Below are 22,367 nucleotides of genomic sequence, written 5' to 3'. Positions count from 1 at the left end.
ATTACAAAGTGAAAAATATTGCATTGGATAAATTCTGTAATTCATGCTACTGCTTTAGCATATGGAGAATGGCCCCATCAGTACAACAGTATCACAGGATCTGATTATCTGAATATGATTTGATACTTTATAGTAGATGGTTCAGGTAGAACCAATTTTAACTGCTTTGTGGTTTGTTTAATTTATTTATTTAATCTGATTATCAGATGTTACTGCATTACGAAGCCACAAGAAAGACAAACATGCATTCCCACACACTCAGACCTACAGACAACTTAGAACTGATCAACTCAACTAAGCTGCGCATTTTAGAGGTGGGAGGATCCCATTCAGACACCAGGAGAATACACAAACTCCGCAGAGAAAGAATGTATCGCTGTGAGATGACAGTGCTACCAACTTTACCACAGTGCAGTCCTGTATATGCATTTTAATAAAAAAATATTTATGGTAACATTTATGGTAATATATATATATATATATATATATGATGAACAGGTTAAGCTAAATTTCCATAAATGTTCTGAAAATTCCAATTACAGATTGAAGGGAAACCTCAGGAGAGGAAATCTGTAGCTCTCACCACATGTGAGAGATGCATAATTACGCTTAATTACAAAACTGCTAAAAATCTTTAACTTCTCCTGAGCAGAAGATGGAGAGACAAGGAGAGAAAGGGGAACAAAGCTTTAGGGGGAAGAACGGTACAAGCTGTTAAAGCGGTCTACCAGAGGGGCTGATAGGGCAGACCTGTATTCTGGAGCAGCGCTGCAACCTGAGCTGACACCAATTAGGCCTCCTGTAGTCTTGCTGCCCGACAGAGTTTAGCTGTGCCGCTTTGTGACGCCAACCAATTATGGTGGATTGACTCAAAATCGATTGGATGTTGACCCTAAACTTAGATTTATTTTTCATATGGGCTGATAGAGGCAGAACGATGGGCTGTTCGAGGAGATGAGGGAATGGATATGGCGAGCATTTCAATCAGTTCCTCTCTTTCTTTTGTACCATTTAGTTGGGTCTGTATACTAATGTGTCTGATTTACAGTAATAGTGGTAGTAAGTAACACTCTCCTCCTGACCAAGCATCCTGACTATTTATGTTTCCCTGGTGACCATAAACCTCCAACGCAAACAAATTAGAAGGTGCTATCAGTTACATTGGCCATTAAATTGTAAAAAGCACTGAGTTGTGTCATGTTTATGCACAGCTATTAGCATTTGTTACACCACGATCAAAGAAAGTTGTTGCTTATTTTAGGGCTGTAGAAAATCATTTATATGATTTCCGGCCATGGTTGAGCACACACAGATAATCTCACGCTACAGGGTAGAACAATTTGAAACTCAATTTTCTTCAACATGCACTGTATTTTGCAGCTTTTTTTGTTTATGTATGTGTGAGAGCTCGCTCAAGGCAAAGGTTATGGTAGGCAAAGAGAGCAGAGCTGATTTTTGCGGTACAAATGATAAGAAGGCAGCTCAAATCATTTATTTCTGCATAAGCAGAACATTTATTTTGATGCTACGGATTGAGGGGGCGCATTCTGGCCCTGATGAGAGACCATTGCAAACATTAGCTAAACACGACATGACTGATAGACAGTTCACTAATCCTCTTAAAGGAACAGTGTCCCCTCTGGTAAAAACTGTTCCGGCTACGTGTGCCGTTCCCCAGGATTAGTAGACAAATCCAAGTTGGAAATGTTATACCGATTAGAAATTAGACAGATCGTAAAAAATTGACTCCCCCAGCAATGACAACTGCCCAGTTCTTTATGAAATATTATCTGACTCCGGCATGACTGTAAGATGCGAGAGCAAAACATCTTGTTGTCAGTAACAAATTGACTTTTTCATGAGCCATCAGTTTTCTGTGATCTTCCAGTGCGCTCCTCTTCCTGTATTACAGTGAAAACATCTGTTGTTTCAAATGTCTGGAGCTCTATTACCTCCCAAACCCAATCAGCATACAGATCAGTGTTCTCCTTAGTGAAATCCCTAATTCACTAAACTGACTTCATAGAGTGTTCAATTTCGAAGAAGCTACCTGACACTAGAAAAATGCAGAGAAATTATTGCAACATGAGTGGGAGCACAGAGTTCAATCTAACTAGAAAGGGAAACTCGCTTGACAAAATGCCCTGTTCCATGGATCACCTTTGCTTATCTATCGTTCCTGACTTGAAGGATTCTTGTCTGACAACTCTCAAACCTAACAAAGATGAGATATGTTAGTTTTTGAACTGTATGAATTCAGGCAACTATATTTCCCATTCTTGGCCAGATAGAACATCCTAAGTCCTCTGAATGGAAAATACTTAAAGTCACCTTGGATTTTCAAAGGCATCTTGTGTCACTTGAGCAGGAGGAGATGGGAAATGCCTTCGAAATCATGTCGGTATTTTGTCTTATAGACTCGCATCATAATCTCTCCTGTTTGCTGCCCTTTGCAACCTCCTTTCTTTTGCAATTCATATTTTTTGAGACGTTGGCTGCGCACATAAAGAATGTGAGCCTGTATGTCTCAAGCGATTCAAATGAAGCCAGGAGGTGGGGATAGAAACGTGCACCTGAAAAACTCCAGAGTCGGTTGATGTGCAGAGGCTCTGAGGTTCTCTTATGATCAAAGGACGCCTCCATTAGTCTTGAAGTGTAGCCGCAGCAGATGGTGACGCGTTGAACTCTTTCTTTAAATGAATTATCTTGAGTCTCATTAACCATATATAATCTAAGTGACGATCAAAACAACATTTTAGAATAAATTAACACTACATTCATGTAGTCAGGGCGTTGGCTTAGGAAAATAGAATAAATACAGCTAAACTTTCTATTTCTGAAGAACAACCTTTTTGATTTGAGCATTCCATTCAACTAAAGAGGAACCTGACATGCTAATTCATATTACCTCCAATTCACAAACATTGTCAATAATAGTTATCCCACTGGAAAAAAAATGGTAGCCTGAGGAAGATTTGTATACTACCTGTGACAAGATTAAAAGCCAATCACTCTGTCTTTCTCGCTCAGGACTCTCCATTTGGCACTGGGGTATTATTCTGGGCAGCTGCGTATAAGGTAAACATGAGATGACAAGCCTGACTAAAGATCTCAGGACTGTAATCTCTAAAGGGCTCAGATGAGTTGATAGTGTAAAATTGAGTTTTACAAGCAGAGAGAAGTGCTTCTATCTATGAAGACGTTAGCCCACTGTCACATACCTGGTGGCTACAAGTATTAACAGGAGTACCTATGATGATAGATACATAAAATCACAGTGCCACAGTGTTTTATGTCTGTGTGCAGGTAGAAACAGAAGTGCATGATTGAAATCAAAGGATGTACCATTACTAAGGCATGAATGCTACCCAAGCTTAACAGACATCTAATTCAATTTTCAGCAGAAAATAAATGTTGTGTGACTGAGTGACCTAACGTTTGTATTTTTTTGCCAATGTATAAATGTTTGTGGTAATTGTCTTAACCAGAACGTAACTTATCTACTGATGATGTAATGAGAGGTGTCCCTTTCCCTAGATAAGCAATTTCAACCACTATCCTACTCACCACTCATTTTGCTGTTAAATGAAATTATCTGAGTTTGCAACACATGGCGGGAAGCAAGTGAAGCAACTCCAATAAAATAACAATAGACTGGAACTCAATCCATTGTAGTGGACATAATTTTACTCACCCAGCTGGAGTAATGTTTAAGAAAACTGGAAGTTTGAAGTACAATACTCACCCACGCACAGAGTTGGATGAAAATATCTGTCATTCATTTTGACTCATTTCAATATATCAAATGTAAATATTACAGCAATGTCACATTTTCTTTACATTTCCCATTAATAAAAAAGTATGGCATGAAAATTACGACATTTTCTACTTACTTACAAAATTAGTAATAGCAAAATAGGAGCATTGTGGAAATAATCTTTATACTTTAATTTTTAAAAATAAAGGAATAATACATGCTTGTTAGATTCCCTAGCACCAGACAATATGCAACGGGGTACTAACAGACAGAGGGCTATCTTTTTTTTTTATTTTAGTTTAACTCATTGAAAATTAAAAAAAAAAAAATCAAAAATGTATTCCATCTTGGAAGACATTAGTCCAAAACACTGATTGGAACTCATTCGTTCATTCAAGCACACACACATAGACACACACACATAGACACACACCCACACACACCCACACACACAGTTGGTGTCTAATAAAATGAGCCAAACTGGATGAAAAGAAATGACTTTGGAGACCTGAATAGAATGTTTGAGGGTATAGCTCAATAATTAGATGATTAAGCAAGTTGTCTGCACTAGCCATGGGCGAACCAACAAGTTCTGCCCAACAACATGAAATTCAAACAATGCAGACACACTGCTTTGTTCATAAATGACTAATAGATGCAGCAGCAAGTTGGAAAAAAATTCTCAGTTCCCCAGAATCCCACAGAGGCTGATGGCGGGCAGTAGTATATAAAAGGCATGTAAAGGGAGAACTCCTGAAGCTAGCCTTGGCTACACCAGGTTTTGTGATGCCATCTTCAAAGCCTGTGCTTCTTTTTCACAAGATCAAAACCCACAAACAAATAAAAGCTCGGAAAAATAGATATGTACAATAAGGTGCAGAATTCCCAGGCAACGGAACTGATAAACATGAGCGCCTTGATCATTTCTTGCTGCTGATGGTCGTTCAGCGTGTTTTATTGTGTGTTTAGTTGTGTTTGTTTCTAACATGCTCATTTTTAATGCCTACCTCACGGGTGCACCCCTACTCTGGGCCGGTTTGAGCAATACCGTGACGGTGGTGTCTGTTTGGTTCAGAGAGGTTTCCTGGTCATACGCTGGCATGGAAGGAGCTGAGAAGGAAAAGACACAGAGGGATTTTATGACATCACACCACAAAATACATATTAGAGAAAGTTCTCTTTAATCTTTCAGCGGGGTGATAAATATAAAAAAGTAGTCGCTTTTTAACCTTTTTTGCAAAGAATTTAATGTCTTTCGGTTTTATAGCAACATAATTTAATCATTAGCTATATCAATAAAAGAGGTGTGAAACATTTGCCGCTGCCACAAAAATATTCACGGAATCTGGCTGAACTGAAATCTTCATCTAAAAATGAAAAAAAACAACATGCAGCGTCATGATCCTCATCTAAATCAATGTCATTTTTAATTAAGTGTGATCAGCGGTGGTTTAAGGAAGTAAATTAAATTAAATTTGTCTTTGGCCACTGAGGCATTTCTGGTAAATTATTACGACTTCCAGATAAAAAAAAACATTTAAAAAAATGTCCAAAATATTCAACTGATTTGGCAATAAAGAATGAAAGGTATCTGAACTCATAATATGTAATTAGGATGGCTGACATTATAGTATTCTTATCATATACTGTAATTAAATATGATGCAAAGCAGACATGCTTCCGTCTATCAGCAGACACTGAGACAAAGAAAACCAGAGGAAATCATTATTATTAACTTTTTCTGAGTTTCACTCTCCATTCATACATTTGATCATAGAGACCTCCAGCACCTCCCGTGCTGTTGACCCCGCTGACCTGAAATCTTGGTGGTGAACTGGGTGATGATAGGGGGGCCGTAGCCCTTGGCTGTGCTTGCACGCAGGGTGAAGGAGTAGGTAGAGCCTGGGTACAGGCCTGTGAACATGTGGGTGGTCTCATTGCCCAGCTTCACTACTTTTCCGCTCTGGTTGGAGAGGTCCAGTTCAGGGTCAAAAGAGCTCACCGCCTTATAGGAGATCTAGGGAGGAAAAGAATGAATAATTTGATCGTTGCCTCTGGTACTCCTCGAGCTCTGTTGAGCTGGTGAGGATCTGTATAAATTCAATGAACACATTTCATGTTGGACACATTTAAAGGACTCCAGAAGCTAAAATGTTTACTGTACTCAAATTGTTTTTTATTCCTCTCTTTCTCTGCCCAACTAAATACCGCAACACTTACAAAAACACACCCTATGTTTTACGTTTCATCTCAGTGTATTTGTGTAATTGAATGGAGTCAAGTGAAGTAGGTGATGTGACTGAAAACATTATAAATCACATTTACTGTACATATTTGACAATCAATACATAAACCCACAAATAGCAATTATATGCTCCATTACATAAAAGACAAAGACCGATTACTCCGCATAGTACGCCATATGTGTATTTCACTGAAGGCAGATTGATATAAGAAATTTATAGTCCATGACAATTTTAAATCTTTTAAACAGCATATTTGAGAAAAAAAGTTTTTTTATGAAACAATAGATAAAATGCTTAAAATCCTCATTGCATAGTGCATGGGAGATGTGTAAATATTATTTCATGAACAAGTACTGCATTGGTTTTGAATAATGCTCTGGAAAATTCAAAAAGTTTTACACCATTTGAGATCTGCTCTGTAAAACAAAATCAACCACTAGAGTGACAATGAATCGACTTGGAAATGTGGAAGAAGAAAGAAAACAATCTCTTAGACAGATTAGACAAACTCCATCCCTGCACCACCTCTGCCCTTCGTTCATAGGAAGAGCAAATGATGCAAAATCTTTATTTCATTTCTCTCATTACATAATAGAATAAGTTAGCTACACCACAGGGGTTGAACCCTGTATGTGTATAAAATATATCAGCAATTCTTGAATGAACTACCATGATATTTGGTGCATGGATTTCTGTTTCTTCAAGATGAAATGCTATATGTTGGTGATTCCTCATCAGGGACCATCGGAAGTGGAAGAGCCACTTACGCTTTAACAATCTTTGACTCATACCTTATGTGGCATTCTGGTTTTGTGCTCAAATTATTCTGATGGGAAGCATCAAGGTGACTGCTTTTGCTAATATTCATTCTGAATAACAGTAAAATCCTACTTTAACAAAAAGCCTCGGCTCATATAGGAAAATCTCCATTATAATTCCAATTAAGGAACACAAATGGAGTTAGAAGTATGGCATAATTTGCGTCCATCAAATTCAGAAGTCCTTTGAGGCCTTCTGATATAATCTTTGTTAAATGATTCTGTGAGGCCAAACCTGATATCATGACATCACAACTCATGTAAAGGTTTATAGAATTATATCTTAACTGACTAGAAAAACAAGGGACTACTAAGAGAATATGTACAGAAATTCATGAAAATATAGTGGTTTAAATTTTCAGTGGATACAAATGTCAGATTTTTCAAGCATTAATACAATTTGTCATTCCTGTGTAATTTCCAGCCCCTTCATTGGTAAAGTAAAGGGGGAAAAAGTTTTAATAACAATTCATTACATGAAATAAAATAAAATGGAGCCATTTGACAAGACTGCATTTTTAATAAGACTAGTGACTTTTAGGAGAAAGCGTACTACTAAATTGCATTTTTTGCTTTATGAAAATCCAATTTAGTTTTAAAATAGTGGTTGAAAGTATTTGGTGCTTGTCCTCATAGGTAATGGGTTGCACAGCTTTCATTTACCAAAGCATGAAGATGACAAATAAAATCCTACTTCCTATGGCCGATACAGTACAATGGTAATATCTGCAATCATATATATTAGGGTAATGTCTATGAGCCAGGTTACATATAAAATAAAATTCACAGCCTTGTCAATAAGGAATGAGGGTGGAATCTCTCTGACCAGTTCTTGTCAGATGTTTTTCACTTGCAGTTCTTTGATAAAGTGAAATCAAAGCGAGGTCCTGACTTGTAGAAAGCAACTTCTGGGGATCACCAGTGGAATATATTGTGGGTTACTTTTTAAAACCAGAGTCAGGCTGCAGCAACGTGAGGGGAACAAACCTGGAGCAAGCTGCAGGCTTGCCAGAATCTCCTCATCTGTCACCCTGTTTGATATGAACACTGTCGTTCTCAAAAATAAGACGTGATTCAGGACTATGTCAGGAACACTATAATAACCTTTGCTTTATGTTTAAAACCATATCATTATAATATCCGAGAAGACTAAGAAATTGCTGCAATTGAGTGAATATAATAACCTGGAGTGGCTATTGTATAGCTGAGGCACCTACAGTATCCTTCAGCATAAGTGTGAGCAAACAGGAATCAATGACATTCCAGGGCATTTGCTCTAAATGCTTTTACTTGTACCATGAAATTTTAAAAAGACCAACAACTGAAATGTGTTGTTGCGAAAGAGATTATGTGTGTAAAAGCTACAGTTTTTATGGCATTGCTTTGCTTCACTCTGCCAGTACTTCTAAGTGCACAGGACACAACAATGAACTCCATACACTTGAATAGACAGCACTGTTTTATGATGGCCTAAATAACACGTCTTTTTGCAGCTATGAGAGTATCTATTTCTCATGTCTTCCTCTTCAGTCACCTGACCGTGGATGCAGCAACCTATACAATGACCCCAATTCCATCGCTTTCATTTTCAATCCGCACTCCAGCGTAAGAGAGATGTTCTTGTCAATGACTACTAACCCATTCAAAATATCAAACGTGAGTAAACGGTGATAGGAGGGAAAATCAACAGAGTAGAGAGGATGGAGGATTACTTCCACCTTAAGCTGGTTCAGATCAACGTGTACTGTGTTTGAGTGTGTGTGTACGTGTGCGTGTGCGTGTGTGTGTGCGCGCGTTTGTGTCTATTATTCAAACCCAGATATGCCTCCTGGGCAAGGCTGGACACGTGGAGCTTTATGTCAAAATTTGCTCAGTGCTGGATTGTGATAAACATTAGAAGTGTTTCAGGGTTACTGTTTTCTGTTACAGACACACGTCCAGTAACACAAAACAGCAACAGCTTATTTTACCCAATGGTGACACTTGGGAGGTAAAACACTAAAGAAAAAAACCAATCAAAAACACTTGAGCATATCATAAATACAGCCAAAACCTAAACTCATGTATCGTTTTTTTCTACAACCACAATTAAGAGCTAAGCCGGCAGAATGACGTTTAATTAACTGATAATGATAATCATGTTGAATGTTATTGTCAGCTCTGTGCCCTCCTCTTATAAAGAAGCCTAGCAAATGTTCAGACAGGACAAATATATATCAGAACATGTGCAGCATATCACAAGTACTTTCCCATTATACTACGATTATTACATTGTTATGCAGTTATCCAATCACAATCTGGCAAACTAGATAATCACTTGAAGGTTATGAAAGTTAAAAGTATGCTGTCGGATTGCCCAATGTTCCTCCAATAAAGTAGGGAGCTCTGCTACAAGCAGCTCAGTCAAATCATATCATATGGAAAAGTATTCAAATGTTAATTTCTGAATCAAAAGAACTCTCCAGTGCCAGGTCTCCAGGTATGCAGTCATTGCAGCTTCATTAACTGGCAAGTTTTCTCACACATGGTAATAGACCTGTAACCTTAGTCCACACGATGCCGGAACTGTTTGAAAACGCAACTTTTTTTGTTGCGTTTATGCCTTCCATCCACACGACAATGCAGATATCCGGAATAAAAACCCAACTTTTTGAAAACGATGGCCTAGGTGGATTTTTTTTAAAACGCTGGGTCTGCGTTGTCGTGTGGACGGTGTATCTGCAACTTTTTAAAAACGCTGACGTCTTGCCTGCGACGAAAACCTCTGTGACGCCATATTTATGGGCCCGTGTGTTGTGACAACAAAATACAGAGGATTCCTATTGGATAAAATTGGACTCAATACTGCCACCACATGGTGTGGCATGCTTATAGCCGTCTTTGAAAACGCACTGGTGCGTTTGCGTGTGGATGGAGATTTTTTTTGAAAACGCTGTCGTGTGGACGCGAATCGTTTTCGATGAGTTTTCAAAAAGTTGCGTTTTCAAAAAAATCCGTCACCATGTGGACGGGGCCTTTGTGTCTTCAGCACAAGAGACCAGTTCTATAGACAGAGTGGTCATAAGCAAACATGGAAATCAGTGCATCACAACTGAAGAAAAGACCACTCCTCATCTCCTCAGGCTGCTGCTGCCACAAGCAGCATGAAGCATTAGTTTGGACTGATCTCATGAAGGAGATCAGTCCAAACTAATGCTTCTCGACTTCAAACAATCAAAACATAGGTGTCACATTATAATGTTTGAGATGAAAATTCAAAGTCAAAGGCATAAATTTCTCTCAGGCCCCGTCCACATGTAGCTGGATCTTTTTGAAAATGAAACTTTTCCCTGCATAGAAAAAAATTTGTGTCGACACAACGGCGTTTTCAAAAAAAAGTCCGTCCACATGTAACTGCATAAGTGCGTTGAACAACAAGGTTGGAAGCAGAAAAACTCTGTAAAAACTCTGAGAACGACAGGAGAGAGGACCGGGATGTGTGGAAATTCACGCCGTTCCTCCTGGAGGACGACCTCCATCACAGAGTTCTCCCAACTTCACAGTGGCAAAGTCCGGTTATTGATGAGATTCGCCTGGAAATGCAGAAGGCTCTGGGTGTTGAGGGTCTGTCATGGATGACACGATTCTTTAACATTGCATGGAGGTCTTGCACAGTGCTGAAAGAGTGGTGTTTTTTTTTAAAATGGGGGGACCAGAGGGTGTGTGCCAACTACAGGGGCATCACACTCCTCAGCCTCCCTGGGAAAGTCTACTCCAAGGTGCTGGACAGGAGGGTCCGGCCGACTGTCGAACCTCGGATTGAGTAGGAACAATGTGGGTTCCATCCTGGTCATGGAACAACGGACCAGCTCTTCAATCTGACGAGGATCATAGAGGGGACTTGGGAGTATCCTCATCCAGTCTACGTGTGTTTTGCGGACTTGGATAAGGCATACCATCGGGTCCCCAGGGATATACTGTGGGAGGTACTGCGGGAGTATGGGTTGAGGGGGCCTCTCCTCAAGGCCATCCAATCCCTGTACGCCCAAAGTGAGAGCTGCGTTCAGGTTCTTGGCAGTAAGTCGGACTTGTTCCGAGTGGCTGTCGGCCTTCGTCAGGGCTGCGCTTTATCAACAATCATGTTCGTGATTTTCATGGACAGGATATCGAGGCGTAGTTGTGGTGGGGAGGCTTTACAGTTCGGTGGGTTGAGGATTGCATCGCTTTTTGCAGAGGATGGGGTCCTGTTTGCATCATTGGCCTGTGACCTGCAGCACTCACTGATCCGTTTTGCAGCCGAGTGTGAAGCGGCGGGGATGAGGATCAGCACCTCCAAATCTGAGGCCATGCTCCTCAGCAGGAAACCAGTGGACTGCCTTCTCCGAGTGGGGAATGAGGTCCTTCCATAAGTGGGGTCCTGTTCCCGAGTGAGGGAACAATGGAACAAAACTAGACGGAGAATTGGGGCAGCAAGAGCAGTATTGCAGTCGCTTTACCACACTGATGCCACAAAGAAGGACATAAGCTGAGAGGCAAAGCTCTCCATCTACCGTTCAGTCTTCGTTCCTACCCTCACCTGTTGACTTGAGTGATGGGTCATGACCGAAAGAATAAGATCGCGGATACAAGCGACAGAAATGGGCTTTCTCAGGTGGATAGCTGGTGTCTCCCTTAGAGCTAGGGTGAGAAACCCTGCTGTTCATGAGGGGCTCAGAGTAGAGTTGTTGCTCCTTTGCATGGAAAGGAGTCAGCTGAGGTGGTTTGGGCATCTGGTGCGAATGCCTCCGGGGCGCCTCACTAGGGAGGTGTTCCTGGCACGTCCAGCTGTCATCACTGTATTGAAAAACCTACAACCAACCCCCACCTTTTAACCCAGGACAACCAAGTCCTCCTTCATCGAGTCATCCTAAGATCGAGGTCCACTCCTCACATTCACCAGTGTCTCCATCACAAAAGAACCTTAATTCATTGAATGGCTTCCAAACATTAGTTTACCAGTCCAAACTGGAATGGTAACTTAATTTATATGTGTAGGAGGGTGGCTTTTTGGTGTTACTGATTACTGTAACCGTTATTGAAACTAGCTTGATTAAATGTTGATTTGTTGGAAAGGGTTTCCATGGTGAATAAATTGCTTTGTAAAAACCAGCTCATGTCTTCCTGATTGAATAGATAGATAGATAGATAGATAGATACTTTATTAATCCCGGAGGAAATTGCATACTAACCAATGCAGGATCCAAATGGTAATCTCACCTCATGAAATGTTCCTTTTTTTTGTATGGACTGCTGAATAAACTAGCAGATGCAGCCAATTCTTTAAACACTGCACAGACTATATATTTAAAATATCAATTAATTAACTGATTAATTATTTTTGACATTAAAGCTTTTTAATATTCCTAAACACTCTTTTAATTCTTTCGTACCTCATACAGAGTGATGATTCCGTAGGTCTGCGCTGGTTCTCTCCACTTCAGGATGATCTTTTCTTCGTAGGCACTGCCCTGAATGGACTCCAGAGGAACAGCCCCCGGCACTGAAGGAGATGATCACAAACAGTATATAGCTTAAATATTGGAAGGAGAAATAATTTCTTAAATATTGTTCAGTGGATACATATTATGTACATATGTGTGAGTTTAAAATGCTGTCAAAAAGTGAATGACAGTTGCTTCTATCTGTTATGATTTACGATCATTCAAGCACTTTTCAAGGACCTACAGTATACAAATGGCCACAGGCCAAAGGTTATTTCATTCTCATACATGCATCATGCATTGAAGCACATTTCAGAGTAAAACTAAATGCTTAATGCTCAGAGAAAAACTGAAGAAAAAAAACACATAAGAAAAAAGATGAACTAGTAATCCCTTTAGGAATAGTATAAATCTTCATCTTTATGCTGTTTACTCGCATTGACATGCTGCAAACGAGATCTGATCCTTTAACCCCTCATGTGCATTGCTTTTGTTCTCAAAGCAAAACAGAATGATGTCGAGATTTCACATTTTTCCAAGATTTGTCTTCATGAATGCAAGTATCGTTATACCCGGTCGGTACACTTGTTCCCCAGAGACCCTGAACACACAGATCCACAGACACACAGCCATCAGACTCAGAAACAGTTGCCACTTTCAAGCTTCCGACCACAGATATTTGAGTCAGACATGACAAGACTCTTGTTTCGTCAGCTGAATATGTTTTCTTATCTGGCGGCCGGGGTTCATTCAGTCTTCTGTGGTGTTCATTTCCTGTGTGCTGACGAAACAGAGGAGCTTTCATCCTAGAAGGAGGTGAAACCACATGACACAGAAGCTGGCTGCCTGACTCCTGTGCTCTGCACCATTTGTCCTCAGCCCCAACTATTTATAATCAGGCAAAGATTATCCAACTTTCCTGATAATCAAAATGTCACAACTAATAATAGCCTCTGTTTGTTTGCATGTTAGTAGGATTATAAAAGAGCAACTTGAAAGATTTTCACAAAACCTGGTGGAAGGCTTGGGTTTGTGTAGAAAGAAACTGTTATGTTGACAGTCAAGTCCGCCACCTTGATGCTGCATAATCTCTTGCTGATATTTGGATTAAGGTTATATTTTTAAAAAAGGCCTATTGCTAAACACAAACTATTTTCAAAGAGCTTTGTGTTATTTACTCATTTGATCGAAATATCCAGAAATTTGTTCAAAACGCTCGAAAAGGATGTTTCCACCCTTTTAAAATTTTTTTTAAAGTTGCTTTAATGATGTATAAAATGATAGCTAAAATAAAATAATAAAAAAAAGATTACTAGAACATTATAATTGAGTTGTGCACAATTATAACTGCAGTTGCTAATGTTTATTAGAAACAAATCTTTTAGGGTTGGTTTGGAGTGTTTTTTTTTTTAACCTTAAATTGAAAAAAAACTTTTTTGCATTTTTATGCAACCTGCATAATCAGTTTTTGCCAGCATCAGCCTTACCATCCTCATCAGTCTGAACCTCCAGCTCTGTGCTCTCCATGACACCCTCTGGATTACGAAGGACCAGTTTGACACTGAGGTTGGTAAAGGGCGTCAAGTTGTGGACAGTGTGCTGAGGATTACGACTCTGTGTGTCGTAACACATCTCCTCCCGGGTCTCCTCCTTGCCGCCCACCTTGGAGCGGTACTGGACGGTCAGGTTGTAGCTATGGCAGCGAGTCACGTTGTAGCCCAGAGGCTCCCATCGCACTGTCACCTGTTTGGATTGGATGTCCACCACTTCTAGCCTTCGTGGGCCGTGCATGGGTTCTGGAGAATGCAAAAAAAGAGAGAAGTATGAGCTTACATCAAAATAATCAGTTAGGTTATATGAAAAAGGCGGTTAGCAGAACATAGTTTCAATAAAATCAAGAAAATGACTAAAACCTATTCTGGGGCACAAGGAAGGAAGAAATATTTTCATAGTATTTATACCCAGAGAATATTTTACATAGTGAAATGCAATTTCCTGTTTGGAATTCACATTCCCAAGACTAACTTTAAATTTAAAAGCTCTGACCTGATAGCTAAGAACTGCCACATCCCGTCACCATTACTAAGTTGGTCTCACACAGCAAGAGACCACAGGTATGTTGGCAGAAACCCCTCAGCAGGAGGTGTATCATCCCTTCAGAGCATGCCGTTCCTCTGCTCCTTGTACTGTGTCGTATGCGTTTTCCTCTCTTTTTTCCATCTCAGCCAGCGGTGGACCGCCATTAGCACCACACTGATATAGAGTCTGCCAATCCAGGCAGGACACAACCCCCACTGCCATCCTATCACCTCTGATCATATACTGTATATATACTGTGTCTCTTTACCTTTTTTATTTTACTTTTTCCTCCTTCTGTCATCCATTCCTATCTCTTCTTCCCATTATCACTCCTATTTCTTCTCCCTTTTACCATCTATTTCTTTCTATGTCTATTTCTTCGTTCTCCCTTTCTTTTCATCTTTTCACTTTGCTTACCAGGTTTGTTTCTTTCTCTCTCTCCCTCTTTCTCCCTGTGCTGCTACTACCAACAGGAGGAAAGGAGCCCAAGCACAAGGTAATAGGATCAATTTCCATTCCAGGTTAAATTCGCAGTCCATTTCTCTGGAACTTAACACTTTACCACCTATTAGGAAGAGCCAGAGCTCAATTTCCCTGTTCCCCAGGAGACACAGTCCAGCAATTCAGAGGTAGCTATCGCAGCCATGTTTAACATTCTGGAGGTGCATTGAGGGAGATGGAACTGGAGCTCCAGCATGTTGTTCATTTCTGCAGGCTTTATAAATTATAAAACACATGACAAACAAGTAAGAATCTGTAGAAAGATGATCTGTTAATCTCACTGATACAATATTGGGGTGCATGACAAGAACAGAAGAATAGAGACATTTTTCACAGGAAATTAGGCAATGTTGTGAAATGTGCACATGTGCAAATGAGATAATAATAATTCAAGAAGAAACATGATGAAGGAAAATAAAGACATCTGCTTATTAAATGAAAGATGGAACACATTCCCTTCTCTCAAGGGAAAACAGAAAATGTGATCTCTGGTGCTCTTTCATAGCGCAGATGAAATAGCATTAGAAAGGCCTGAAGGAAGCTGCTGAAGATAGATGGGGAAACGGATATCAGTGCACAGCATACGTGAAAAAAAAAGCTACATGTTACATGTCTGAACAATGAAAAACATCTTTCCTAGAGGAAATAAGGCAACTAGCTTCTCTTTAAGGAAGTGATATTGCTATGGCTCTGGCAAAATACAATAAAATATTGTATGGAAAAACAGCTAAAGATGAGACAATCACGGTCCACCCCTTTTCAAGAAAATGATTGGATGAATGGATTGATATATATATATAATAATTATAATCACGATAATCATAATAATTAAATTATTGTGTTCATCTTTCGGAGGGCAAGTGGTCCAATACTTAATATCAAGCAACATCACCTTTTTAAATTCTGTGTTGAAGTACTCAATCGGATAGTTTGATTAGTGTACATAAACATATATTAATATCAATACTGTGACTGTTACAGTTCACTGCCATTTTAAGCAATTATGTCAGATTCTAAAACAGAACTGGGAAGAATTAGCGAAGGAGGCAGGCATCTCCAAGTAAGTTCCAATGTTGTGAAAGCCATCCATAAAATAGGAGTTTAAACCCCTTTATTTGCGGAACTATCTGTTGCCAGCACTCAGTACGCAACGGTTACACTAAGAGCACAGAGAATTGCAGGGTGGCCAGGCACAGAAATCAAATTATACCAGATGCTCACAAAGTGACAAATGCACCAAAGTGTGATTTCCAAGCAGACATACACGAGCAGCTTGGAGGAAGTCTCATTTCTGGAGCGTTCAAGGAGAATGTCATGCGCCCATATTTGTGGAACATCATAGATAAGGTACACAGCACCCTGATTCTGGCCAACAGAGGAATGCAAAGAAGAAGGGGGATCACTTGTGAAAAAGATTATTGTGGATGGAAATGATCCACGCCAACTAAAAGAAAATTTATATTGAAAGGAATCAATTATTTTTTTCACATATATTTGCATTCAGCTTTTTTGGCAAGAGTTTGGAACATTAAACAATTATTTTTGCATGCTTTCCAACAGCAGTAGTTAAGGTGCTCAGAGATTAATAATATACACATTTCATCAGATATGTTGTTACCTGATTGGTTCTTTAGGGGTCAAATTCAATTTGTCTGATGGAGGTATTCAGCTGTTACCATGGATGGACAGCCAATCACAACTTGTACCCCATGACTCAGAGTGACAATATCTGTTTTCATGAACAACAAGATGCCACAACCATTTCAGAGCTTGACCATGGCTGACTTTGAAGAGGAAAGAGAAAAAGGAAAGCACCTTATACCCTTATCCTCCACTTAATCTGAAATGAACAGGTCATACTGAATGGCTGATATCCTTTATAAATCTTCCTGCTCATAGATGGAGGCTAGACCGCCATTTTTTGACAGGCCCATAGAGCCATGAATGACAGCGGATGAGATGAGCCCATTACCTCAGTCTACTGTGACCGCTGGTTTAGTTTTATTGACTGATCCATAAGAGGCCCAGAATCAAAAGCACGAGCACAAATCACAAGGAATAAAAGGGCTATCGCTTGAAATGCATGCTATTTATTTTTGTAAATCTATTTATTTATTTATTTTTACAATTCTCACAATCTATTATACACAGAGTGACACTGGGGTGAAACTACTGAAAATATGACTTTAATATCTCTCCAGTATAGCAGATATTTCTAGTGGAGTAGAGTTATAATAATGGCTATGAAAGCATCCCTTGGAGCAGGAAATTGCTGAGGTCTATCTTATGCCAGGGCACACAGAATGAGCTCCAGTGAGAGCCAGATTGGTATTCCAAGCAGCAGATAAATAATCAAGTGCCCTACACTCGCTGATGTAATTGAATAATTTGAATTTGACATTTACATAAAACTATTAGCGATGTTTTTGTCATTACAGTGTGACATTTGAATAAAGAATTGAGAAATTATCAGCACATTGTTACCTCTTGTTTCTTTGAACAGGCCCAGCAAATGCAATTTCCCAAAGCATGAAACAAACACAACAAACAACTGTATGTCGTAGACGTCTGTCCTAGAGAGACGTTTCAAATGGTGCACTTAGCCTCCGGGTAGAGCGAGACATTAGTCCTGGATGAAAGGAAACAAATTGGGCATGTCCGGAGCACAGCCACTTTACTGCGAGACAAGTGGCATGTGGGTGTTTAAGGACAGTGTTTGTTTTCTAACCTATTTACAGTCATAGGGTACAGAAAGAGTCATTGTTAATATCTTACTGGTTCTATATAAAGGAGAACAAATTACTTATCAGATTATCCTCGGGGTTCACGGCACACAAGCCTTTAAAGAAGGTAGAATCTTTATCAGATCCACATCAATTTGGAGCAGAAAAGCCTGGTAACAGATTTCTATCTCCCTGCACAACAAACACAATGGATTGGCAGGAATGTGGGAGTGGGGCTAGGGGTGGGGTTGGGGGGTGGCTTTCCCAATTATAAAAAAAACCCATCGTCTAGCTTCGCTCTCATCAGCATGAAATGGAGCTCAGGTTGAGGAGGTGGAAAGATTCTTGTTTGTGGATGAAACAAAGAGAAATTCCTTGACTTCCAAAGCATGGCATGTAACCTCTCAGATTACTTCCAGGAAATTCACATTTAGGCATCCCTGTTACAGAAAGTACCAAAAATAACATGACAACAGGGAAGATTAAATCCTGGTCAAGGGTTGTTGTTTTTTTCAGGGAAAGTGTTCCAATGTAAAGCGAAAAACCTGGTATTGCCTTCACTTATCTCTCCATTGCTGTATTTTATTCACTCTGTTCTGCTGAAGATGGGGCTGGGCTGGTAGGCGAGCATATTTGTTTGCCTCTGTGTATTACATCTTTGTGATAGCACTGAGGCCATTGAGGTAATGACATGGGTTTTACACTTAGGAAATCATTTTCATATCCCGGAGAAGCGATCTGTAATGATGGCTTTTGATAACCGACAATCAAAGCTCCATCACCTTCCTAGAGTGCTCCTCTATGCAATCCTCTGGAGGACAAGACAGGGGAGAGGGAGGGGATTGAGAGGGAGGGATAGAGGGAGTAATGTGTGGGTTGGAGGGGATTGGAAAAAGAAAGCCAAGCCAGAGGAGTGGGGAGGGTTGAAGGGCCAAGGATTTTGTTGCCATCAAATGCAACAAGTCAAACCAAATCTTAGGGCTGACACATGTACACATGTGATAATTGATAGCGCTTTGAAGGCAATGTACATGGACCTCTTGTGTTCTGAAATTGCCCTCTACACCCATTACGAAGTCAGAGACAAATGTCTTAGTGCTCAGGACACACACACACACACACTGACTCTTTGTTCATATACCTTGGAGGCGTGGATAATCACAAGGATTTATTGAATGGTGCTGGTTGCTCCTCACTCTATCAAGTCCTTCTTTATAGGCTTCATGATAAATGAGACTGCCAACATGGGTGAGGATGAGAAGAGACCTACAACATACTGGACCAAATTGAAGCCACAGAATGAGCCCAGCCAGACTGGGCTGCTATTTGTCTGAACCCCCCCAAAGGTGTAAGTGAGGAGATGAATGGGTGAACATCTTCCTTACAATAGTACTCAATAAAAAAAAGGGCATTCAGAGCATGGGAGCTAACGTAAGTTACAGTCTCATCCTCAAAATCAAGTCAGTGTTTGACTTAATCCACGGTTGTCCTTCTTATATGATCAACGGGCGGGGTATGATTATATGATTAAGGGGCGGCAGTGGCTCAGTGGTAAAGCGGGCGGTAGAGCGGGTCGTCCTATGATTTAAGATCGGCGGTTCGATTCCCGCTCCCGCCCCCCCAAAAATACCCGGAGGTGAGCTGACAGTGGGAGGTGTCAGCTCATCTCCGGAGCACTGCCGAGGCACCCTTGAGCAAGGTGCCGTCCCCTTTACAAATTGCTCATTTGAGGCGCACCAAGAAGGAGCTGCCTGCCACTCTACCTCCCCTGCATGCCTACAGGCCCCTTTGTGTGTGTGTGTGATACAGGGGCCTGTACTCACAAATATGTATGCATGCGTTTGTAATCAGTAGCTAGAGTGTGCTTTCTTAATTTCCCTTCGGGGATCAAACCAGTATATAAAATTAAAAAAATTAAAAATTAAAAAACAGGGTGACCATGGTCTAATGTATTTTTTATTGTCTCTTATTTAGTTGAAGAGAAGGGCTAGAGGTAGTCCATGTGACTTGATACCCAAACATGTGCTAGAAACAAATGTGTACGGTATGCAGGAGAGAGCTGGAGAAATTAGTCCAAACCCTGTTTGCTTCTAGGCTCTGAGCAACTGGGAGTCAGTGACGTTGAAGGGGCTGACGGAAATGGTCCTACACAGTCAACAGTTTATCTGATATCAATAGGGGAGGCTGTTTCTAAGGTGCTTCTGTAAAAGCTATATTTTTTCATTTCTTAAAATGAGCAAAGGTAAGTCGTGCTGCTCTCAGCTGTGAATGGTTTGCACTTAAATGTAGAGATGACTGATGGTAGTGAGAGTAGATAAGAAAATGACTTGGTGTCTGTTTGAGAGTTCTGTGGACTCTGTATCTGAGCCACGAATGTCCCTACTAGACTGATGTTTGATACTAGAGGGAGGTGTGCTTTTTTTTTGGTGCAACTATCTGGCACACTGAGCAGACGGAGCTGACCAATTATCCATGTATATTGCTGGATGGAATCCATATGAATTAATAATTATTCTTTAATCCCTTCATGTTTCTCAATATACTGGGTGGTGCAATACTTTATAGCCAACTAAAGCTAGAGGGGGTTCCGAAGTTTATTCATCATGATTGTTGCACTTAGACGGTGGAAACCAAGTAAGTGCTTTGATGCAGAGTACAATAGTGATAATGTAGTTCCAGTACTTTTATGTGAGACACTTTACAACAATAAAGCTGTGCCTAACAATTGCTGTAAAATTTGAAATTGAAGAATGAAAAGGGAATGAATAACTCAAATAAAATCGTATAAAATATCAGAATTTTTTTTTTTTTTTGACAATTTAGAAAGATTGAGAGAAGAACATAGTGTTCCACAGGGGGAAAATGTGAAAAAAAGAGCACGAGTTCACCAAGTATATGAAAACACAGATTAAATCTGTCTTTCATTTTGTTTCCACTAGTATGCTGTGAACTGATTGGGGTCAGAGTGACAGGTAGACCGGTCCACTCCTTCCCATCTGTCTTAACACACACGCACACACACACACACACACACACACACACACACACACACATCCCTACAATCATTCCGAGCTTTGTCTTTTGTGGTCAGGGTTTTGGGAGAAAGGCTTTAGTTAAGGCTTACAAACAAGCCTTCATTCACCAATGGGAATGCAATCACTACAGGAGCATTGGGAGGTTACGAAGGTGATTCTTCAACTTCAACGCTCTCGAGACAGCTTGTGTGGCATTGTCATTTGTCGGCTAAAACCGGGATGTGTCACACTCTGCTCAGGGTGTTACCCGGAGTGTAAATCAGCGTGAGGCGCTTGACTTTGTAAAATGGTTGTCTCGATTTCTGAGCCACCTACTTGGGAGATATAAGAGCTCAAAGACCAACTATGGAGTAGGAAAACAGCATATAAATCACAGCTTTCCTGACATTCCCGTCCTTTAGCTTCATACGAGACTCAGGGATGTTCTTGAAATATAGTTATAATATCAGACTGAATGAGTGCATCCTGGATGCCAAACAAGGAGAGTAGGACATCTATAATTCAGCAAAAGGAAGGAGAAAAGCTGTGACAAAAATTATAGCAGATAGAGCATGAATAATTAAACAATGAGAATAGAAACATTTAAAGACCTGGACTAGCATTTCAGTTCTAATTTAAAAACAGTGTGGAAAAAAGGATCTTACCAAACCCTTACTAAGCTATGACTTTATTTTTCTCTGGAGGCCTCAGACTTTGGGTTACAAACAACCTCGATGATAATTGTTTTGTGGGGAGCGTAAGAGCCACTTCTGCATTAAGAAGAGACTAAGTTTACATGGATGTCACCAGAGAAACGTTTGTGCACATCTGTTCTCAGAGTCTTCATTTGCCTGTGTTTGGGGAATAGATAAAGGGAGCAATAGATATGAGGGAAATAATAAATTGTATCAGCCAAAATGCAGAGTCTCTCTCACTGTGTCTGTTTGTCTTTTGAAGACATGTCCTTGAGAAGAGCACAATTTGCTTTTGAGGAGCCAGTATCATAGAACACAATTCACCATTCTACCTCCAGCAGCCTGTGAAAAAAAGATTTTACTGTGGTCCTCCCATAGCCTTCCTGCATGCCACAAACTCATTTTACCGTTCTCTCTGACAAAAGAACACAATTCAATGCAGCTCAAACCAAGGCCTTTCATTCGCCTTCTTGCAGACAATATATAAACCTCACAGGTCACACGGCTGCCAGCAATTGTGGGTGACAAACTAGACTACTGTTATCTGAGATGCTGAGGTGAAAGGGCTTCTTATTCAATCTGGTCCAGTAATAGCATTAATTAGACACATTAAACCTAGAAAATAATTTCCTTTCCTTTTAGACCAACAGATACAAATCCGCTCAATCCCAACCATGACGAAAACAACAATCATGCTTTTGTGAAGTCTTGCACTTCACAAAAGCAATTTATCCAGTAGCCATGCATAAAGTTAGAGACAGAAAAGTAGGAGTTATGGCCGACTTCTCATCTTTCTACATCTGTTAATAAAACCTGAATTGGCAAATGCATGTATGGAGAGTGAGATTGAGAGATTAAAAATAATGTAAGTTGATGGAGCAAACCTGATAAATTTTCTATTATCCCATAACTGAAAACAACACACCTTCTATTGAAATCATGTGAAAAATCCATCCTCTTTTTTTTTTTTTTACCTCATCCATGTTACAGAAAATTGGATGACAATTGAACTTGCTCATGGTGTGCTGCACATGGACTGTATTGCTTACTATCTGTGCAGTTAAACCCACATGAA

General features: G+C 40.1%; 1 protein-coding gene across 1 annotated transcript in view; it reads right to left on the bottom strand.

Annotated features, from left to right (window-relative positions):
* Positions 1–22,367, bottom strand: part of LOC137612718 (receptor-type tyrosine-protein phosphatase mu-like) — a 154,177-nt gene that overhangs the window by 56,083 nt on the left and 75,727 nt on the right. The window contains exons 8-11 of the mRNA XM_068341389.1: positions 13,768–14,076; positions 12,230–12,339; positions 5,573–5,774; positions 4,765–4,867 (exon numbers count right to left, since the gene is read on the bottom strand). Coding sequence (XP_068197490.1) covers positions 4,765–4,867; positions 5,573–5,774; positions 12,230–12,339; positions 13,768–14,076 — 724 coding nt within the window. The remainder of the gene's footprint in view (positions 1–4,764; positions 4,868–5,572; positions 5,775–12,229; positions 12,340–13,767; positions 14,077–22,367) is intronic.

Source organism: Antennarius striatus, chromosome 18 (assembly GCF_040054535.1).
Source record: "Antennarius striatus isolate MH-2024 chromosome 18, ASM4005453v1, whole genome shotgun sequence".
Classification (NCBI taxonomy): domain Eukaryota; kingdom Metazoa; phylum Chordata; class Actinopteri; order Lophiiformes; family Antennariidae; genus Antennarius; species Antennarius striatus.
Note: the sequence above shows the minus strand (reverse complement) of the source record. Positions and strands in the feature narration are given on the sequence as shown.